The sequence below is a fragment of the Rhinatrema bivittatum genome, chromosome 3 (genome assembly GCF_901001135.1).
Source record: "Rhinatrema bivittatum chromosome 3, aRhiBiv1.1, whole genome shotgun sequence".
Lineage (NCBI taxonomy): Eukaryota > Metazoa > Chordata > Amphibia > Gymnophiona > Rhinatrematidae > Rhinatrema > Rhinatrema bivittatum.
Genome location: NC_042617.1, coordinates 23,234,843 through 23,256,342, shown reverse-complemented (window position 1 = coordinate 23,256,342; position 21,500 = coordinate 23,234,843). Strand labels below are relative to the sequence as shown.

The window sequence follows — 21,500 nt, the reverse complement described above, 5'->3', positions numbered from 1 at the left end:
AGGTGGAAAATCTATCCCTTTGGGATTATTTACTGGGGAGACCGTTCCGGTTGGTAATTGACCACACTCTGCTAAAGGGTCTCTACATGATGAAAGAAACGAATGCCTGTTTAGCACAATGGCACACAGCACGACAAGCTTATGATTTTCATATATGGCATAGGTCCAGGAATTCCGACTTTCTGTCAAGGAGTGAGGAGGAGTGTATCCTAGGTCAGGGGGAATACAATGCGGGAGGGTCTTAAAAGGTGGCGTACGTGTGATACAGTGAGGTTCCGCTCTCAACCCATAATACGGCAAGACACCCAGAGCCATAGAGCCAGACTCAAAAAAAAGGAAACCCAGAGTGAGGCTCCAGCACAAGGGCCCAGGGGAATCTAAGGCATTGAGGCTTTATCTAAGTCAAGAGCAGGCTGAGGGTGGAGGACCTGGTCACCCAGTCACCCTAATTTGCAACAGCAGGCAGAGAATTAGGATGCGACCAATCCTGGGATGAGCCCTTCAATGAAATGAGGCTTATAAACTCCCTCAGCAGCAGGCTGAGCTTCCTATGGAGGAGATAGAGATGGACCCGACACCAGCAAAAACCTGCACAGAAGAGAACTATGAGATGGACACTGACTAAGGAGCAGGGCTAGAGCTGCCTCATTTCATAAAGGCGACCACTGGGCTACTGACCCAAGACGTTCAGTTAGGACAAATTGGGATGATACTAGACCCCGAGTAGTATCAGATGACCAACACCCTTATTCCCCAGGGCCTTTTCTGATACTATATATAACTCTTTATAGGTCATATCTTACCATTATAGGACTGAACATTATTTTTCTACTAGACAGGAAGAATTTTATTTGCATTTAGATTTAATTCATACCTTTTCAATGGTAACTGAAGGCAAATTACACTCAGGTACTGTAGGTATTTCCCTGTCCCCAGAGGGCTTACAGCCTAACTTTGTACCTGAGGCAATGGAGGATGAAGTCACCTGCCAATGTTACAAGAACAGTCAATGAGATTTGAACTCTGGTTTGTCTGGTTCTCAGCCTGCTGCTCTAACCACTAGGCTATTCTTCCACAAATTGTACACGGTTGTATATTCAAAGGGTGACTGGGTTTTGGCATGTAATCACAAGTAAGTCAGAGATGATTATGAGGGTTCAATTTCCTATGGATGCAGGTATAAACATATGGTCTCAGAAGTTACTTTTAGCTAGTTGGAGGGTACTGCTAGTAAAACGGAAGGCATTAAACCCTCCTCCTTTTGGAAGACAGAGAGGTTTGGTTGAATATGTAAATGAATATATTATCTGACACTGTTAAAGAGAACTCTAAAAATGTATACCACATCTCTTTCACTATGGATGAAGACTAATTATCTTTGCACCAGGTTATTGAAGGCCGAGTGTCTGGCTCTCTACTTTGGGAGTGTAGATGGGTGGCTAATGTTTTAGTTTGTGTGATAAGGTATTTCATATGGCTCTTTATTATAATTTCAATAAAGTAAAAAAAAAAAATACCCAAGCAAATAACATTGTCTTATAGTTTTTAAATGTTTGAATATGTACGAATTTGGTAGCTTTCTATGCACCATATTAAAATCCTTCACGCTGAGTATCGGAGACATCATGTTCTATCATTGTTGCTAAAAACAAAGTGCCAAAACACAACAATCTCGTTAGGTACAAAGGAGGTTTGCAGTTAATTTCAGGGTGAAGACTAGCCACTCCCTCCCCTCAAAACAAAACAAATAATCCTCCCAAAACTCCAGAAAAAAAAAATGATTATTCAGTAGCGCTTTAATCTAGCAAGTCTTACATCAATTGATATAATGGCAACTTACTTCACTGGAAAAAGCAGTCATTCAGCTCCAAGCTGATTTCTTGGCATTTGAACAGTCGACATTTTAGTACTGCCTGCTGTTGTCGGGATGCCAGTGTTTACGTGCGACTGATGTGGGAACATTTTATTGAAACCCAACTTAAACGCTTCCATACTTCGGCAATCCGCAAGGCCTGCCATAAGGATCAGGCTAAGGAGCTGCTTTGTACTTGGCACAGTCCTGTTTTTACTAGGACGCAGGACAATTCTATTAATTCTGCTAAGATTGCATCAACCCGAAAGCTCGGAATTCAAGGCAGCTTAATGACCTGGCTAGGAGAAAATATTAAAGCCATCCATTCTCTCGGATGAAAAATAGGTTTTGTGCCACGACAGTCCAGCGACGTCAACACGCTCCCCATTTCCCAGAATGGGCCGAGCCAGGCTGACATCAGCAATGTGCTGCCGCAGCAAAACAAAACGAGTCAGCTGGTGACCCGCTGGAGTCTAAACTGAAACACACTGTCCAGACAGTGGGTACTTTCACTTTGGAAGTATAATAAGGGGGCTTGAATCTCGATCCTGAAAAGGTCCCTGGAAAACATACTGAATGTTAGCTTCCCAGTGCAATGACGGCTGCATGCAGGTGAGAAGCCAGGTTGGTGTTATTCAGGCCTTAACTTATCTCCCTTGCATTCCTACACGTCCCTTTATGCTCTCGTCCTACCACCAGCTAATTCCAGTTTCGGCACCCAGATTCCTAGTCAGACATGCAACAGCAGAATCTTGCCTGTAGACAGATATCTGCAGCTGTGCAGCCACTGCAAATCTGTGTGAACAGTGCAACAAGAAAGTGACTCTAAAATGTGTGTTTCAAGGGCACAATTCATTTTTCTTTCTTTTTTTTTGTGTAGGAAATAAGTCATTGGCATTTTTTAACTTCCACACAGTATAGACCATGAGGCTCTCTGGGCCAATTCTCCACTGAGAACAAAAGAAATGATTTATTCAGGTTTCATTTTGTGCTTTTTCACTTTTGCTAACAAGTATGATGGATTTTAATTACAAACAACGTTTCTTTTAGCTCCTACACAAATGCATTTGCCCTTAAGCTGCATTGCATGCTGAAAAAAACAATCATTTGGTCCAGGGCAGGAACTAATGAATACACATCAAAGAAAATATCACATTCTTTTCAATGGGAAGAACGCAGGGGCAAAGCAGAGATAGCCTGTGCACTGAAACAAAAATGGTACATCTGTCCCTTTCAGTAATGCCAAACAGCTTGGAAGGAAGCAAATGGCGGACCACCGTTTACTGTGCAGAGCTTGATTCTCTACATGACAACTGTGTACAGAGGAAAAACTTATAATACTGACCTGGAATGTCCTTACATCAAGGGACACCCTATAAGTACAAACTCCACTGTATACTGAACCTCATTAGTCCAGAAAAAAACAAAATGCTCTAAAATACACATGACACTATTTTCTGGTTGTGAAGACTAAAATCATGCTTGAAATTTCTTTTTTTTTTTTTTATGAGGAGGAATAGCAGAAAGGCTAAAAAGAGGGAGACACACACTGGGCTACTAATAAAAAGTGTGCTGATTGCAGTTCTTTAAACTTTGTTCCAAGGCTTGAAGAAAACTGCTGGCCAAGCTCCCAGATCAGCAAAAACGCACGTCTCAACCCTGACAGTCTAAACCATGAAGGCAGCTCCACCAAGGCAGGAACGAGAAAAACATAACACACACATCTCCTTACTGACAGCTGGCTGGCTCGGCATCCTCCAGCCTGCACATTTATCAGCGTAAACCCTCCATAGGAAGGCAATATTTACTGTAGGATTATCTTCCCGAATCCCATCCCTGGAGCCAGACTCTCTGCCTTTTTCATTATTATCTACATTTTCCTAGAGAATAAGACAGAAAGTGTCCTATGTGGTTGTTATATTTTGGATGGCTGACTACACAGGGTAAAAGTGAAAGAAAATGATTTTATAGCGATTAGCGGTTTTGAAAATTCATTGTTTAAAGTTAAATGAGTAAGACCTGACAATATTTTACAGGTAAGCCTTATCAGTGCCCCAGAAGCTTCTCTTTCATTCTATACACAGTCCTCCCCATCTTTAGACACCAGCAAGATGATCCCCTCCTCTCAGTGGGAACTCAGGATCATCTTGCTGGTGGCTGACGAGGACCGGAAAGTATTGCTTTGGAAAATTTTAGAATTTAAACAGATTTGGGGAGAGCTAAACTATTGGGGTACATAATGTATATATTTGATATGTTATATAATGTATATATTTGATATATTTGATATGTTACATAATGTAACATATCAAATATATTTGATATGTTACATTATTTGATATGTTACATAATGTATATTATTTGATATGTTACATAACATATTTTACATAACATATGTTATGTTATGTTATGTAACATAACATATGTTACATAACATATGTTACATAACATATTATGTAACATATTTGATATGTTACATAATGTATATATTTGATATGTTCCATGTAAACCGCCTACCCGGCGATAGCTATATCTGTTAAATGTGAACCGGAGTGATATGTATTGTATACAGGAACTTCCGGTATATAAAAACCAATAAATAAATAAATAAATAAATAATAATGTAGTGCGTATGTGTTGATTAAAATAAAGCTAACCAAAAGGAAGGAAAAAGCTTAGAGTTTGTGTGTGCTTGCCTGATGGACTGTGCCTTTAGAAAATTGTAGTAATTATTCTCAAAAATATACCTAAAATCACATTCATTAACTTTTGTTACCACCAAATATTTTTGGGCCTCAGTGCTGGTGGGGTAAGCCCTGCCTACAAGAGAATTTCTTTGCACAAGTAACACCGCAGTAAACTAAGATTTAAGTGCCAATGTTAGTGCTTCCTTATTTTATGCCATCCCATTGCCGTGAGAATATTATACTAAGTTCAAAATCCAAAATATTTTTTTAGCAGTACTAATATAAGTGGGCCCACACCAATATGCACCCTTTACTTTTCTTTTTTTTTTTTTAATTGCTTTTACTTAGTATTTTGTCATTAGCAATATTTTGATTTTTAAATACTGTTTTTTATTTTTTACATGCACACTTTTACAGACCAGCAGACAAGTCCGGTGTGAGATCAAACTCATACACATTGTAAGCTATTCTGCATACAGGTAAAATCATATATCATGCCACCTCTTTGCTCTATGATTTATGCTTTTCCACTACATGTTGCAGATGTATGTGATTCAAGGAAGTTGTCTCACTGTATATGTTACCATTATATATGTACATTTATATAATTAATTCCGATTTTAAATTATGTTCTGGTATGTCCTGTATTGTGAGTTATATTTGTTATTTATATTTTAGGCCCTGAGGCAGCTCCGTGAGCGGGCGAAACTCAGCCCGAGTCGGGCACAATATATAAAGAATACGTCTCCAATTAAAGTTTTCAAACGGACAACTCCTTGGCGTCTAACCTATTTTGTTGCCTACAAGAGAATTATACACCAGAAAAAAAGTCAAACAAGCTGATAAAATGCAACTATTCTCAAAAGTGCATGTTATAGGGAGGATAAGTCCAGGATATCTTACAATGATGTATTACTATTCTCTAACAGGCAAGCAAATTCTCCAACCTTTGGTGTTTCTGGCTCAATGTATCTCTTTTTTCATTCTCTATTCCATTTTTTTTTTTGTTTTCCCTCGCCCCCTCTCTCTCCAGTGTCCACCTTCCTCCTCCTCTTTCTCTCTCCTTCAGAGTGGATATTTTAATACTTTCTCTTCAATCTTTCTTTCCTCGATTCTCTCCTTTTCCCATTCTGCCTTTCATTTCTCCATTTCTCATTCTCTTTCTCCTCCATTATTTCCCAGGATTCCACCATTTCTAAATCCAGAGTCTTCTCTCTCATCCCCAATCCCCAGCCCTCTCTGTCTCTCACAATACAGATCCTTTCTCAGTCTCTGCCCACCCAAGTCCTCTCTCCCTTTCCCCTCCATCCTTGGATCCCTCTTCCTATTCTCAAGTCATTTCTCCATCTCCCTCTTCCCAATAGCTCATTCTCTCTCTCTCTCTCTCTCTCCTGGGTCATCTTTCCCTATCCATAAACCTACCCCTATATTGAGGGTCCTTTCTTCCTTTTCCCTCTCCCTTAGTCCCCAGTCCTCTCTCTCTCACTCTCCCCCTTCTACTTCCTTCTCCTGTGTTTTCCCCCACTTCTCTGTCAAACCCAGTCCTCCCTCTCTCTCTGCTCCTATCCTAGATTTCATCTTCTCCTCCCACATCTCCACCATGATCTCTGGCATGATCTAACTTGCACAGTGGCCCAGCTTATCTTCCTATTTCTCTCCCCACTGGGATCTGTTCTGGGATCACTGCTTTTTAATATATTTATAAATGTCCTGGAGATGGGAACAACAAATAAGGTGATCAAATTTGCCAATGACATCAAATTATTCAATTTTGTTAAATCATAAGAGCATAAATCTCAGTGGAAGGGAGTGGGCAGTGGAGTGCCTCAGGGATCTGTATTGGGACCCTTACTTTTCAATATATTTATAAATGATCTGGAAAGAAATACGACGAGTGAGATAATCAAATTTGCAGATGATACAAAATTGTTCAGAGTAGTTAAATCACAAGCGGATTGTGATAAATTGCAGGAAGACCTTGTGAGGCTGGAAAATTGGGCATCAAAATGGCAGATGAAATTTAATGTGGATAAGTGCATATAGGGAAAAATAACCCATGCCATAATTACACAATATAACTACACAACCCAAGAAAGAGATCTAGGTGTCATAGTGGATAACACATTGAAATCGTCGGTACAGTGTGCTGCGGCAGTCAAAAAAGCAAACAGAATGTTGGGAATTATTAGAAAGGGAATGGTGAATAAAACGGAAAATATCATAATGCCTCTGTATCGCTCCATGGTGAGACCGCACCTTGAATACTGTGTACAATTCTGGTCGCCGCATCTCAAAAAAGATATAATTGCGATGGAGAAGGTACAGAGAAGGGCTACCAAAATGATAAGGGGAATGGAACAACTCTCTTATGAGGAAAGACTAAAGAGGTTAGGACTTTTCAGCTTGGAGAAGAGACGACTGAGGGGGGATATGATAGAGGTGTTTAAAATCATGAGAGGTCTAGAACGGGTAGATGTGAATCGGTTATTTACTCTTTCGGATAGTAGAAAGACTAGGGGGCACTCCATGAAGTTAGCATGGGGCACATTTAAAACTAATCGGAGAAAGTTCTTTTTTACTCAACGCACAATTAGACTCTGGAATTTGTTGCCGGAGGATGTGGTTAGTGCAGTTAATATAGCTGTGTTTAAAAAAGGATTGGATAAGTTCTTGGAGGAGAAGTCCATTACCTGCTATTAAGTTCACTTAGAGAATTGCCACTGCCATTAGCAATGGTTACATGGAATAGACTTAGTTTTTGGGTACTTGCCAGGTTCTTATGGCCTGGATTGGCCACTGTTGGAAACAGGATGCTGGGCTTGATGGACCCTTGGTCTGACCCAGTATGGCATTTTCTTATGTTCTTATAAGATATGCCACACTGACTCAGACCAAGGGTCCATCAAGCCCAGTATCTTGTCTCCAACATTGGCCAATCCAAGTCACAAATACCTGGCAAGTACCCAAACATTAAATAGATCCCATGCTACTAATGCTGGAAACAACAGTGGCTATTCTCTTTAGATTAATAATATGGACTTTTCCTTCAGGAACTTATCAAAAACTTTTTTAAACCCAGCTACACTAGCTGCCTTAACCACATCCTCTGGCAACAAATTCCAGAGCTTAATTGTGCAGTGGGTGAAAAATAATTTTCTCCAATTCATTTTAAATGTGCTACTTGCTAACTTCATGGAGTGCCCCCTAGTCCTTGTATTATCCGAAAGAATAAATGACCATTTCACATTTACCCTTTCAAGTCCTTTTCATGATTTTGTAGACCTCTATCAGCCATCTCATCTCCAAGCTGAACAGCCCTAACCTCTTTAGCCTATCCTCATAGGGGAGCTGTTCCATCCCCTTTATCATTTTGTTCGTCCTTCTTTGTACTTTCTCCATTGAAACTATAGTATATATTTTTTGAGATGCAGTGACCAGAATTGCACACATTATTCAAGTTACGGTCTAACCATTGAGCAATATAGAGGCATTATGACATCCTCCATTTTTATTTGCCATTCCTTTCCTAATAATTCCTAACATTGTTTTCTTTTTTGACTGCCCCAGCACACGGAGCCGCCGATTTAAAAGTAATATCAATTATAATGCCCAGATCTTTTTCCTGGGTGGTAAACTCCTAAAATGGAACCTAAAATTGTGTAGCTATAGCAAGGGTTATTTTTCCCTATATGCATCACCTTGCACTTGTCCACGTTATATTTCATCTGCCATATGAGCACCCAATCTTCCAGTCTAACAAGGTCCTCCTGAAATTTATCACAATCTGCTTGTGATTTAACTACTCTGAATAAATCTACTCAAATGTTATCTCTTCGGCTAGTAGTATTGATCTTAAATATTTGAATCAATACTTGACCAAGTTCCTGTGGGCGGGGAAAAAAACGAGGATTGCACTCTGCAAATTACAAGCCGACTGGGACAGGGGTGGACTTAGGCTCCCGGATATAGAACTACATAACATGGCTAGTCTCTTGTGGATTGTAAGAGATTGGTTACTTGGAGACCCAATTACTACAGTCCCAGAGGTGGAACTCTTCTGGTGTCCCCAATGGATCTGTGCTTTTTTATTTAGGCAGAGGGCAAATCATTACCGAAGGTTAATGCAGAACATTTTGTTAAGTCCCTTTTGTTGGGCTTGGAGACGTCTTATATCGCTCTTACAACTTTCCAACCACTGTACTTCTTATATGCCATTACATGGGAACCTACTGGCAGTGGCAGAATGTACTCCACAATATGGCACATATGGAATATCTTATAACGGCTAAATCGCCTTCAGCCAAAAGGAAATACCTTGCTGTCTGGGATAGCTATACCCAAAGTCTATCAGGGAGGGCCAGAAGTTTACTGTTAAAACACTTATAAGGATCAAATAATTGAATGCTGTTGAATTCCTAGGGATCCCATCATGTTCATGTTAACCATGGTAATACTGATGCATCTCGAGGGTGGGCGGGCTGGTATTATTGTTCGTTCTTGCCCCGGCTCTTCTGAACCTCTCTGGTCATGGCTGGACCAGAACAAGACAGCCAGGCCACGCAACCTCATAGAGACGAAGTGCTCCTAACCGAAGTCCCGGAACATCATCTGAGTTAAATGCTGGAACTCTGACCATTATGGGAAGAGGGAAAAGCCTCCATCTAGTTACACAAAGTTATAACTATGCATATTCTTTATTGTATATATGATACTGTAATGGTTGTGTCTTCAATCAAGTTAGCACACCTGTACTCAAATGTTTGCAGATGTAGCTATATGTGATAATGTTTGTTTCACCTAACAAACTTTTACTAACTACTCTGAATAATTTTGTTGTACCTCTTTCCAGATTGTTTATAAATATATTAAAAAACACGGTCCAAGTACAGATCTCTGCGGCACTCCACAGTTTACCTTTTTGCACTGTGAAAACAGACCATTTAATCCTACTCTCTGTTTCCTGTCTTTTAACCAGATTGAAATACACAAAAGGACATCTCCTCCTATCCAATGACTTTTTAGTTTTATTAGAAGCCTCTCACAAGGGAAACACCTTCTGAAAATCCCAATATACCACATGTAAATCACTTGAGGTTTGAGAAAAACTGCAAGAAAACTTTGCAAAACTGGGAGACTGGGCATGCAAATGGCAAATTAAATTTAAAGTGGCAAAATACAAAGTGATGCACTTTGGGAAGAGTAACCCAAATTATAGCTACACAATGCAAGGTTCCACATTAGGAGTCACCACTCAGGACAAGGACCTAGGTGTCATCGTTGAAAATCTTCTGCTCAGCCTGCAGCAGCAGCAGCCAAGAAAGCAAATAGAATGCTAGGGATTATTAGGAAAGGAGTGGAGAATAAAACAGAGAATATCCTAATGCTTCTGTATTGCTCCATGGCGAGACCTCATCTTGAGTACTTTGTGCAGTTCTGGTCATCAAATCTCAAAAAAGACATAGCAGAATTAGAAAAGATACAGAGAAGGGCAACCAAAATGATAAAGGGAATAGAACGAGTCCCCTATGAGGAAAGGCTAAAGAGGTTAGGACTGTTCAGCTTGGAGAAGAAACAGCTGGGGGGGGATATGATAGAGGTTTATAAAATAATGAGTGGAAAGGAATGAGTAAATGCTAATCAGTTGTTTACTCTTTCAGAAAGTGCAAAGACCAGGGGACATAAAATGAAGTTACTCAGTGACACACTTAAAACTAATTAGAGAAAATATTTTTTTTTACTCAATGCATAATTAAACTCTGGGATTCATTGCCAGAGGATATGGTGAAAGCCCTTAGTGTAGCTGCATTTAAAATAGGTTTGGACAAATTCCTAGAGGAAAAGTTCAAAAACCATTAAGGTGGAGCTACAGAAATCCAATTCTTATCCCTGGGATAAGCAGCTTGAGATCCTGCTGATACTAGATTAACCTAGATTGGACACTAAAGGAAAAAGGATACTGGGCTTGATGGCCCTTTGGTCTGACTCAGTATGGCAAATTTTGTGTTCTTATGACCAGCAGGATACCATATCAGCTTCCTGTGCACCGGTTCCTCATTCACATCCTTCCTCCAAAATTCACCACCTTCTGCATTGCCTCCCAAGTATCTACTCTTGTCTTTCCTCATTCCCTTTTAGCATTCACCCCCTTCCCTACCCACAAATTCGTTTTGCCTAACTAGAGCTCCAGGTGACTTCCTCCTTTCCCCCTCTGCTGCCAGCTGGGTCTCTAGTCCCTGCAGCACAGATATTTAAAGCCTGGGGCAGGGAAGAGCCCTGTACTCCAGGCAGCAGGTCTGCATGGGAGCTTGACAGGTGGGGAGGGGCTAAGCAGGGAGCAGAGGATCTTCTCTGCCATTTGCTGCTCCTGGCCCTCCCATCCCATCTTGCGTAGTGCTGTTCAGTTGTTGCGGGTAGAGGAGGGAGGGGCTGGAGCAGTAAGCAGGAGGTTCTGGGGCACTGTCCAACAGGCACGAGGATCATGCTAGGGCTGCCAGCATGGCTACACAGGAAAGACATTCAAAGCACGCCCGTAAGATGCTGCACACTAATTCAGAAGCACCAACGTGCAGGGCAAAATGTGAGAAGAAAACATGAAAAATACTGTAGATCTTGAGTGATGCCTATACCAGGACAGATGGATAAGGAAGAGTAAACCATATGAAATTTTATTAGCTATTTAGTTTCTCAGTCTTTTCAGATCTTCGGTTAAGCTATGTTATGTTGAACTATATCAGGTGGACACTAGGTCTATTCATCCCTATGAGTGATGGTAAATAACTACATGTACCCTGAATACCCAGTGGCAACATTTTGGTCACCAATGCATCACTTCAGGAATCCAGGAACACCAATGACCCCCTCCAGATATCACTGCAAAAAAATGTAGCAGCAAAATATGACAGGCAAATTTCAAGCAAACTCGATTCCATCTTCCCCATGCCAGGCAAAGAATGTCCTTTTTTTTTTACTGTTTAAAAATATACATTACATTCCTTAATCTCATCTCACGGACCAGCCAGTAATGAGAAAGGTCTTCATGCTAGATGCACGGGTACAAGACAGATACAGCTAAGTGAATGCCTCTCCCACACAACCACTCACAGCAAGAACTTTCAAGACTACTCAGCTTTGTCAGAAAGCACAAGGAATTCTCAGACCAGCTATGCTTAAAGCACCAGCCCTATGACTCACTAGTAGAAGGCCTGCTCAGTAAGTGGGCAATGAACCCAATCTAATCAGACTTGATGAGCGTCTCAGAGTTACTTACTGTTCAGTACGAGGGGACAGATGCAGCTTAGAAAAAACCTGAGTGGCTTCGGTGTCTTCGAAACTGACTGCAAGCAGTGCCACATCCTCTCCCGGATCTTCATTCGCATCCTGGACAAAAACGCAAGTAAGAAGAGCAGAAAATTTCAGGAAATGTTATTGCAGCTTGTCTGGGCCTAAGCAGAAAATAAGAATTTCCTGACTTTTACCTAAAAAGCCCCAAAATACATTATATTAAGTCAGGAAAAGTTCTACCTTGCTCACCACAGTGCTTTAAAAAAACATTTACAGTAATTATGAACAGAAATAGGGTTTTGTTTTGGGTTTTTTTTTCAAAAGCTAGATATATATTAGCGAGAGGAAACAGCAGTCTTCTGACAGCAAGGTCCTTTTCATGTAAGTATGCATAAAACAAAGGCTTGACCATTAAGATTAGACAGCAGGAGGTATACGTTTATCCAAAGGCATGTTTTCTCTTCAGTGACGATCCTAACAAGCCAGTACAACTTCATTGCATTATTGGGCATTCACATTTATTAAGATTCTAATTTATAGGTGTTGCTCTAATCGGAGTCAGAAAGGAATGTTTTATCTAAGAAAACATTTGGCTGCTGTCATCCAGTTTTAGGGGGGGGGGGGGTTTTGCCTTCCTCTGGATTGTCAAAAATAACTGCCCTAATGTAAGTGGTATGAAGAGGCTCGAATTGTACGTTTTCTTTCATGAAATGTACATATGTAACCATGTGCCTTTCATAGCTCCAGAAAACAATCTGTTCCTCAGCAGAATGCTCCTCTACTGACCAACAAGAAACACAGAAACATGACAGCAGAAAAAGACCGCAGAGTCCATCCAGTCTGCCCATCTGTCCAATTAATTTAGCATTCTCAGCTCTTCCTTAGAAATCCCCTATATTTATCCTATGTTTTCTCCACTGGGAGACTGTTCCATGCATCCAGTGCCCTCTCTGAAAAGAAATATTTCCTAAAATTACTTCTGAGTCTTCCCCCTTTCAACCTCATTGCATGACCCCCTCGTTCTAGGTTCACCTCCTGTGCATGGCAACCTTGCAGGCATTTAAATGCCTCTATCATATCTCCTCTATCTCACCTTTCCTGCAGGATGTACATGTTTAGATCTTTAACTCTATCCCCATATGCTTTAGAACGAAGACCACTGACCATTTTAGTAGCCTCCCTCTGGAGCAACTCTTACTTCCTGACCTCTGTCCTCATCAGTCGTAAGGTAAAGATGTGATGTCACTCCTATAATTTATGAGCCATTCTGACATCACACTTGTGAATTATCAGCTTTTTCCCCCCTGATGTGCTGAAAGACAGTTGCGTGAACTTTCCAAGGACAGGAGCAGCATCTTGCGCGCACAAGGGAGCATATCCTGGCCAGATGAAAATTGTTTCGGTTGGCACGGTCTAATGCTTAAACATAGCAACTTGTTCAGCACATTAATCTACTGTATTAGCCCGGGGAGCTCTTGTATTTGTGCTTGTCTGCACATAAGACTGCTGTGGCCAAAAAGAATGTCATGAAAACAGATCCCAGCACTGTGCCTGTCAGTTCTGAGAACGATGTGAATACTGGAAGGATAAGAATACATCTCACTATTATCTGCTATGGCATGTGGCTACATAGCAAACCTAATCTTTCTGATCTGCACACTATAGCAAGATTCCTAATCAGTGCTTTTTGCAAATACCAGACAACAGCACGTCTATTGTTCCATTCTTAGTGAAAAGGCGGCAAACATATGTCTAAGCATCATATAATGTGCCAGGAATGGGTGGAGGGTGCTCGGTCAGTCAGTTGCACATTCCATGCACTTTTACTCTGTTTGTATTCTGTGGACACTTGGCTTTTGTGAATAGGAACTGTAATGAATCTGGAATGTGCGTCCTGCAACAAGTATGGATTTAAAAACAAGGCGATTTTATTTTATAAATTGGTGAGTAGTCTCTGATGGCACAAGAAATGGCATCCTGCTTGCTTATTCACAATCCTGCCACCAGAACTGAAAAAGATATCTTTCATAACACAAGAGACATATCACATGTGTAACTGCTAATTTATAACTGCCTGAAAAGGACATTGGGACTATCGCAAAATGGAGCTTATTCAGTCCCCACTCCTTCTTTACTGGCCTAGATCTGTTACTAACAAATAGCTTGGCAAAGTTAAATTCAAAGTTTTATTCTATCTTACAATAAGCTTTAGAAGCCCAGTGGACTGAGTTATCTAATCTCAAAGAGTGTTCTTTACCATTTCTAGGAATATTCATTCTGTGGCCTATGCACTAAAACTCATTCTAAAAATGTTTTAGTGTGTGCGCTAAAAATTTAACATCACAGGAGTAGTAACTTTTAAAAAGGCGCACGGGCACACGTTTGTCGGCCTGTGCCTAGGCATGCAATCATTTTATAACATAGGCGCGAATATCCGCGCATGCTAAAAAATAGCCTGGACGCATGTACATGTGCTCAATTTTAAACGGATGCGCACATGTGCGTGCAAACCCCATATCTACTGCGTAAATGAGGAAATTTTACAAGGGACACGTACCAACGCCATTCTCCTTTTTCCCCAGTTCATTGCCAATTCGTCCAGTTAAGGGATAGGACTTCCAAACCTCCTATTTTAATAGCCTTCCTCCCTCCCATTATCCCCAACCCTTAAAACCTACACCTCATCCATAACAGAAGTAAACTTACACGGCAGGGGACCCTGGTGCTTGGCAGTGAGTGTACATATGTATGTGTAAATTTCAAGTGTGAATCCCAGAATGCCCACCCCCTCCCTTTTTTTCTAAACTTTTTATTTGTGCGCATTAGAAGGGAGATTCGCGCCTACATGGGTGGCTTGTAAAATCTGCTCGGTGCTTGCTGACCCAACTTGTGGTCCTATCTCGCAGTTTTGGCGTGCACCAGGCTTTTAAAATTCACCTGTAAGTGTGTGATGCACTAAATTGTTTGCACATGTACTAAACATGTCTCAACAGCTCAAGAACACTATCAGTGTGCAGACCATCCCAATTGCAAAAGAGGTTAGAAACCTAGGCATCACACTAGACAATGAGTTAAACTTTAAAAAATTCATAAACTCAACAATGAAAGACTGCTTTTACAAACTCCACGTGCTAAAAAAAACTAAGGCCCCTCCTTCATCAAAATAATTTCAGAACAGTCCTTCAGGCACTCATCTTATCCAAAACAGATATTGCAATTCCATATTTTTAGGATTCCCAGCAACCCCTGCAAATGCTTCACAACCGCCAGAATCCTCACAAACACCAGAAGAAACGTACACGTCACCCCTATACTAAAAAACCTTCACTGGCAACCTCTACACCTCAGAATACGCTTCAAGAGTCCCACTCTAGTTCACAAGACCCTATACAACAAAAATATAAACTGGTTCAACTCCTCCTTCCACCTTCAACCCTCCCCCCTCCCCCGAAGATCTGCAAGATCTGCCAATAACGGCACTTTACCAATAACCTCTCCCAAACTCACTCACCTATCCTCGAGGCGGGAACGTGCATTTTCCCTTGCCGGTCTCACCATTTGGAACACAACGCCCCCTAGACTTAAGGCTTGAACCCAACACACAAACCTTCAAAAAAATAAAACAACTGAAAACCTGGCTCTTTAAGCAAGCCTACCAATAACTCTCACACGCAAGCTCTTTACCCCCCGCAAGCTCGTTCCTGAAACTGTTATCCCCTCCTACAACATGCTGACCTCTACAGTTACAATAATAATTATAGTGACTTGTTCCTTTTTGGTTTTGGTCTCTTGTGTTCGCCCTGCAAACTCCATAGTTGTTCAAATTGTTAAGATGTAATTTCCTTTCATATTTCAATTGTTCGACTGTAAACCGATGTGATGTGCCAACGAATGTCGGTATAGAATAGCGTTAAATAAATAAAATAAATGATGCTATACCTTCTATTCACCGACAGCGTCTGTGTGCTAAGTAGCATGAAACTATCAGGCTGCTCCGGTAGCAGTAATAGGGAGAGTTCCTGGAGGCAATGTTCACAGATCCCGGGGACAGGAAACCATGGTCACTGCTTAAGGGCAACACCTAGGGGCCAGATTCAGGGCCCACGATTGAAAGGAACCCGGGTGTATGGTCCCTGGCCAGGACCAGACTGGGAGTGGAGATATAAAACAGGGGGAAAATGCCGGGGTAGTTATTAACAAAGGCTCCTGGAGCCAGGATCCCAGCCCTAGTTGTGATTGAGCTGTAAGTATAAAGGAACAGTGGGAAACTCTGGATTTAAAAAAAAGCAGTGTGCACATACTAAACTGAGCATGCAGAGTCCTCTTCCTGCAAACGTATATAAAGTTAAGTCTGGCACATGGATCTGGTTGTCAGTGCTAATGGCAGAAGCGGGAGAGCAAATGAACCCCAGCAGAGGAGGTGAAAGAAGGGAAAGATTTAGATGACTGCAATGGTGGAGAAGGACTGGTATCAGAAAGTGCAATCCACTGACTCTAGGGAGGAAATTCTGCCAGCCCTGCGTCAGAAAGCCACGGGAATTTGCCCATCCCCCCTGTAGTGTTGGGACAGCAGTGGCTCGCTGACAGCTGGTCAGGTTCAAACCTCAGAATGCCTTCGATCGTCTTTGGATAGTCTGACTGTGGCAATGACCACTGCCACATGCCAGCAAGGCAAGGTCTGCCAACCAACAGCACTTCCACGTGCCCAAAGCATCTCCCGCCTCCTCCATGCAGGAATGCCAGCTCAGGGGGCCAGAGGCGGAAAGGCAGAAGAGGAGCATCCAAATCTTTGTGGGAAAAGTCTGCTTCGTGAGCTTCCCTCCTAGAACCAAAGTCTTCTGCGAGGGACTTACGGCTCCACTGCTGCAGCTTTGTCTTGCAGACGTGTTCATACCATCCGAGACCACGCGTGACACAGAACACATGCAACATTTCAACAATGCTCAAAATACATTTGTCATGGTGCGCGTCCGGTCTGAAAATACATTTTCTTGTCTAAATAAATATGGAATATATGCCTCTTTTCTCTGATCTCCCTCCTACAGCACTTCCTGCTTCAAACAGCCCCCTGTCCTCCACCAGTAACCCCCAAAGCCTCCTATTACCTCAGCCCTTGAAATATTCTGCCAGCAAAAAAGTTAATATCTGGTCCAAGGCAGGTGTTAAATTTTAGACCTCGGCATGTGTGCACTAAACAGCGCAAGGAGAGCAAACCCTACCAAACTAAACTAGCTTACTACCCATTTATTATTTAGCTGGGGGGTAAAGCAGATATTTATCTTAGGCTAGACAAAAAGTTATTTTGATTTGTGGACATAAGGGAGCTGATGCCGAGCAGTATGTGGTGGCCCCAGGTTCTGCGTCAGAACTGGACATGGGAACAGCCACTGCGGTGCTCCACGACCCAGGAAGAACTACCCCCCCCCCCCCTCAGTCCTCAGCCCAGGAGGAGTTCCTGCCGCTGCTTCCGGGTCCCTACCCAGACAGAAAGGTCACAGCTGTTGCCTTCTGGGGGAAAAGAAGTGGTGAGGTTCGGGATGGGAATAGGCAAAGAGGCCAGAGAATGAGGACGTGAAGGAGAGAGAGAGGGAGGAGACGGAGAGGGGAGAATAAAGGCAAAAAATATTTAAAAAGTTAAATAAGCAAATCAAACATGAGAAAAGAACAAACATGAGCGAACAAAAAAAATACAAAAACAAAGAAAAAAAATTGGGGGAAGACAGTAAGAAAGCAAAATAAAGTTGTGCAGGGTAGGATGGAGCATCTCAGTTCCCAAAACAATTTTGGCTGGCACCTAAATTCGTTTTTTTTATTTATAAATTTTCCGTTGTTGTGTATGGCCTCTGTTTCTGGGTATGGTGTGGAGTGTGTGTCTCTGTGTTTGTTTGGTGTGCTTTGGTCTGCCTGGGTCCCTCTGTGTCTAGGTGTGGTCTTGCTTGTGTCTCTCTGTGTCTGTGTGGGGTCTCTGTGTGTGTCTATCTGGGTATCTGCTTTGCTCTCTGTCAGTCTGGGTGTGAAAAGGGGGTCTGGGTGGATATGAGATATTTGCTTCCCTCTGTGCCCATCTGGGTACAGGGTGTCTGCCTCTCTGTGCCCATGTGTATTACTCCTTTCAGCAACTTGAAGAGAAACAAAATGGGGGCTTTCAGCCACTGACTGCCTGACTGATGAATACCCTTCATGCGTGTGAGTGTGTGTGTTGTGTGTGTATATATATATATATATATAGTATACAAAACGTGGGTTTTACAGTTATTCAATATTGTGTGGGTACAACACACAGAAAAGACCCTACAGTCAGGTAAGTAACACCACCATTGTTAATCAATGTAAATGTGTTGTACTATAAACTTTATTATACAATGTCAAAATATATATTACCATTGCAATAATAAGAAACTACCAGAGAAAAGGACCTGCACTCATATAAACACACATTCATACCCTAATTATCAATCATTTCCCATTCACTCCAACCATAAAAACAATCCTAAAACGTTATGTGCATTGCACTTTGACTCATCTACACATTTGTACAGATCAATTCCTGCACATCGAACATACAACACAATATGGTAAAGTGATTTAAAATTTTCTTGCATGTACTTGAAACCAACAATGAGGTGTATACAAAACTTTCAATAAAAAGATACATTTGGAGCAGAGTTTAAATGAAAGGGTTTGACGGGTTTGTGTTATATAAAGTCCAGTTCTTTTCACTGTCCCTTTAAAGGCCTCTGTTTCGCCGTCATAGGCTTCGTCAGGGGAACATATCTCAGCACGAGCCTTCCTGCATCGGCATATGACTTTATATGATGGAAAACGCCGCTGTATGTCCTGATCTGCTTATTGCACTTTGTGTAGCGTTTCCTCGGCTCGGTAGCTTAACTTCATGTACATTTGATAGTGGGCGTTCAAATACTCAAATTAACTGGCTGTACACTTTTATTGCCTTCACAATGCGATGACAAACCTTCAATCGTGGCTGCCTTTAACGCACCATTAGTGCCAAGGACCCGAACCATAACGGTGCGTTACTAGAGTAGGTTGGATAATGGGAGGATTCATTCGAATGCAGCCCCTATTTCTGCGGGGGTCTGGAATGGCCAGCCCACTGATAACAGTATATAACCGTGCTCCTGCTACAGCTCGGGGGGATTTGGGGGGGGGGGGGGGCAGGCCCTTGAGTTGTGAGTGTTCAGAGGCAGAGAGGAATTTAAGATTTTGCTATTTCACAGGCCCAGCCAGTTTAGCCAAGCAAGCCCTGTTTGGTGGTCCCATATGTCTGTAACTGGCAATCCATGCAGGTTACCCCATGTCTTATGTTAAGAATATTATACTTACAAGCAAGACCAAGCATCTGTCAAACCCTTAACACAATTTCTGCAACATTATTACATGGTGAGCAGCCTTCCTGATAATTCAGACAATGCTGCTTTAAAGTAAGAAGTAAGAACAGTCCCGCAGGCCATAGAGCGGGAAGCAAGGTAGCGTCATCTCCAAGGACCACAAGGCAAGGTGCAGGGAGCAAGAAGGCCCGGAGGCCACAAAGCAAGGCTAGGTCCACATAGGCCTCAGGGCAAGGAGCAAGAACACCTAGAGGCCACAAGGCGAGGCAAGGCACCGCAGTGAGGTCAAAGAGCCAAGGGTGACTCCATGAGAAGATAAGTGTGAAGTGGCTAAGTTACATAGAGCTGGAGCTTGGATGTGGTGCAGGCAGTGAGGAAGAGCTTGGCAAGGCTGGAGGCTAAGCTCGCTGAGGATTCCTGGCAAAGTGGAGCTTGCAAGACAGGCTGAATCAGGAGGCCATTGAGGAGATGGCTCAGATAGTCCTGAGCAGAGCTCACTGAAGGCTTCTGCAAGGGGTAGGAGGCATAGTAGTCAGAATCAGGTCATGATGAGGCTGCACAGCAGACAAAATCATAACAAGAAAATTTACCATTTAGCCTTACTCTGTTTTCTGTCTTTTAACCAAAGAATTTATTCAATCTCTCCATTACAGCCTTGTCCTCTCTTAGCACCCCTTTTACCCCTCGATCATCTAATGGTCCAACTGACTCCCTTGCAGGGTTTTTGCTTCAAATGTACTTTGTAAAATTTTTATTAAGAGTTTTGCTTCCACAGCAAGCTTCTTTTCAAATTCTGTCTTTTCCTTCCTTATCAATGCTTTGGCTCTAGCATGCCAGGACTTATTGCTCTTTCCTGTTTTCTCTAGTCAGATCCCTTTTCCATTTTTGAAAAATGTTCTTTTGGCTAGAAGAGACTCTCACACCTCACCTTTTAACCATGCCGGCAATCGTTTAGCCTTCTTTCCACTTTTCTTCATGCGTGGAATACATCTGGTCTGGGCTCTCAAGATGGTATTTTTAAACAATATATCCATGCCTGATGTAAACTGCAGCTGCTCCTTTCAGTTTTTTTCGTAACCATTTTATCATAATCTCCATTTTGAAAGTTAAATGATATGGCAGTACATTTCCTTAGTGTCCTCCCTCCAGTTATCCAATCAAATTTGATCATGTTATGATCACTATTGCCAAGTGGTTCTAACACCATTACCTCTTTTACCAAATCACGTGTTCCACTAAGGATTAGGTCTAAACTAGCAATTCTCCTTGTTGGATTTTGTACTAGCTGCTCCATTAAGCAATCATTTATTTCATCTAAAATCTTTAAGAACATAAGATATTGCCATGCTGGGTCAGACCAAGGGTCCATCAAGCCCAGCATCCTGTTTCCAACAGTGGCCAATCCAGGCCACAAGAACCTGGCAAGTACCCAAACACCAAGAAGATACCATGCTACTGATGCAATTAATAGCAGTGGCTATTCCCTAAGGGGCAGATTTTAAAACCTGCGCACGGGCGCAGATTTGTTCGTGCAACCCAGCGCGAACAAATCTGTGCGCATGTTATAAAATCCAGGGTCAGCGCACGCAGTGGGGTACACAATTGTGCAACGTGCGCGCGCCGAGCCGAGCAGCCCGCCTCCGTTCCCTCCGAGGCCGCTCCGAAATCGAAGCGGCCTCAGAGGGAACATTTTCCGGCCCCCCCACCTTCCCCTCCCTATCCCACCCCCCAGCCCTAACTAAATCCCCCCCCCCCCCCACCTTTGTTGAAAAAGTTACGCCTGCCCAAGGCAGGCGTAACTTGCGTGTCCTGGCTGGCCAGGCCCCGACACAGGCCGCTGTGTCGGGGCACTCAGCCTTGTCCCCGAACCGCAGCCATGTCCCCGGCCCCGCCCCCAGACTGCCCATTTTTCGAAGCCTCGGGACATACGCGCGTCCTGGGGCTTGTGCGCGCCGCCAAGCCTATGCAAGATAGGCTCAGCGCGCGCAATGGGAGGCAGGGGTAGGTTTTCGGGGGTTGCGCACGTATCTTACAAGCTCAACCCTTTGAAAATCTACCCCTAAGTAAACTTGATTAATAGCAGTTAATGGACTTCTCCTCCAAGAACTTATCCAAACCTTTTTTGAACCCGGCTACACTAACTGCACTAACCACATCCTCTGGCAACAAATTCCAGAGCTTTATTGTGCGTTGAGTGAAAAAGAATTTTCTCCAATTAGTCTTAAATGTGCTACTTGCTAACTTCATGAAATGCTTCCTAGTCTTTCTATTATCTGAAAGTGTAAATAACAGAGTCACATCTATTCGTTCAAGACCTCTCATGATCTTAAA

The 21,500-nt window shown here is 42.4% G+C and overlaps 1 protein-coding gene and 1 long non-coding RNA gene across 8 annotated transcripts in view; one reads left to right on the top strand and one right to left on the bottom strand.

Annotated features, from left to right (window-relative positions):
* Nucleotides 1-21,500, bottom strand: part of BABAM2 (BRISC and BRCA1 A complex member 2) — a 624,699-nt gene that overhangs the window by 276,942 nt on the left and 326,257 nt on the right. For all 7 annotated transcript variants that reach the window (XM_029592949.1, XM_029592948.1, XM_029592946.1 and 4 more), the window contains exon 7: nucleotides 11,807-11,916. In XM_029592949.1, coding sequence (XP_029448809.1) covers nucleotides 11,807-11,916 — 110 coding nt within the window. The remainder of the gene's footprint in view (nucleotides 1-11,806; nucleotides 11,917-21,500) is intronic.
* Nucleotides 2,286-5,549, top strand: LOC115086719. Its single transcript, XR_003855318.1, has 3 exons — nucleotides 2,286-2,464; nucleotides 4,957-5,018; nucleotides 5,218-5,549. It is a non-coding gene; the product is annotated as an uncharacterized LOC115086719 (long non-coding RNA).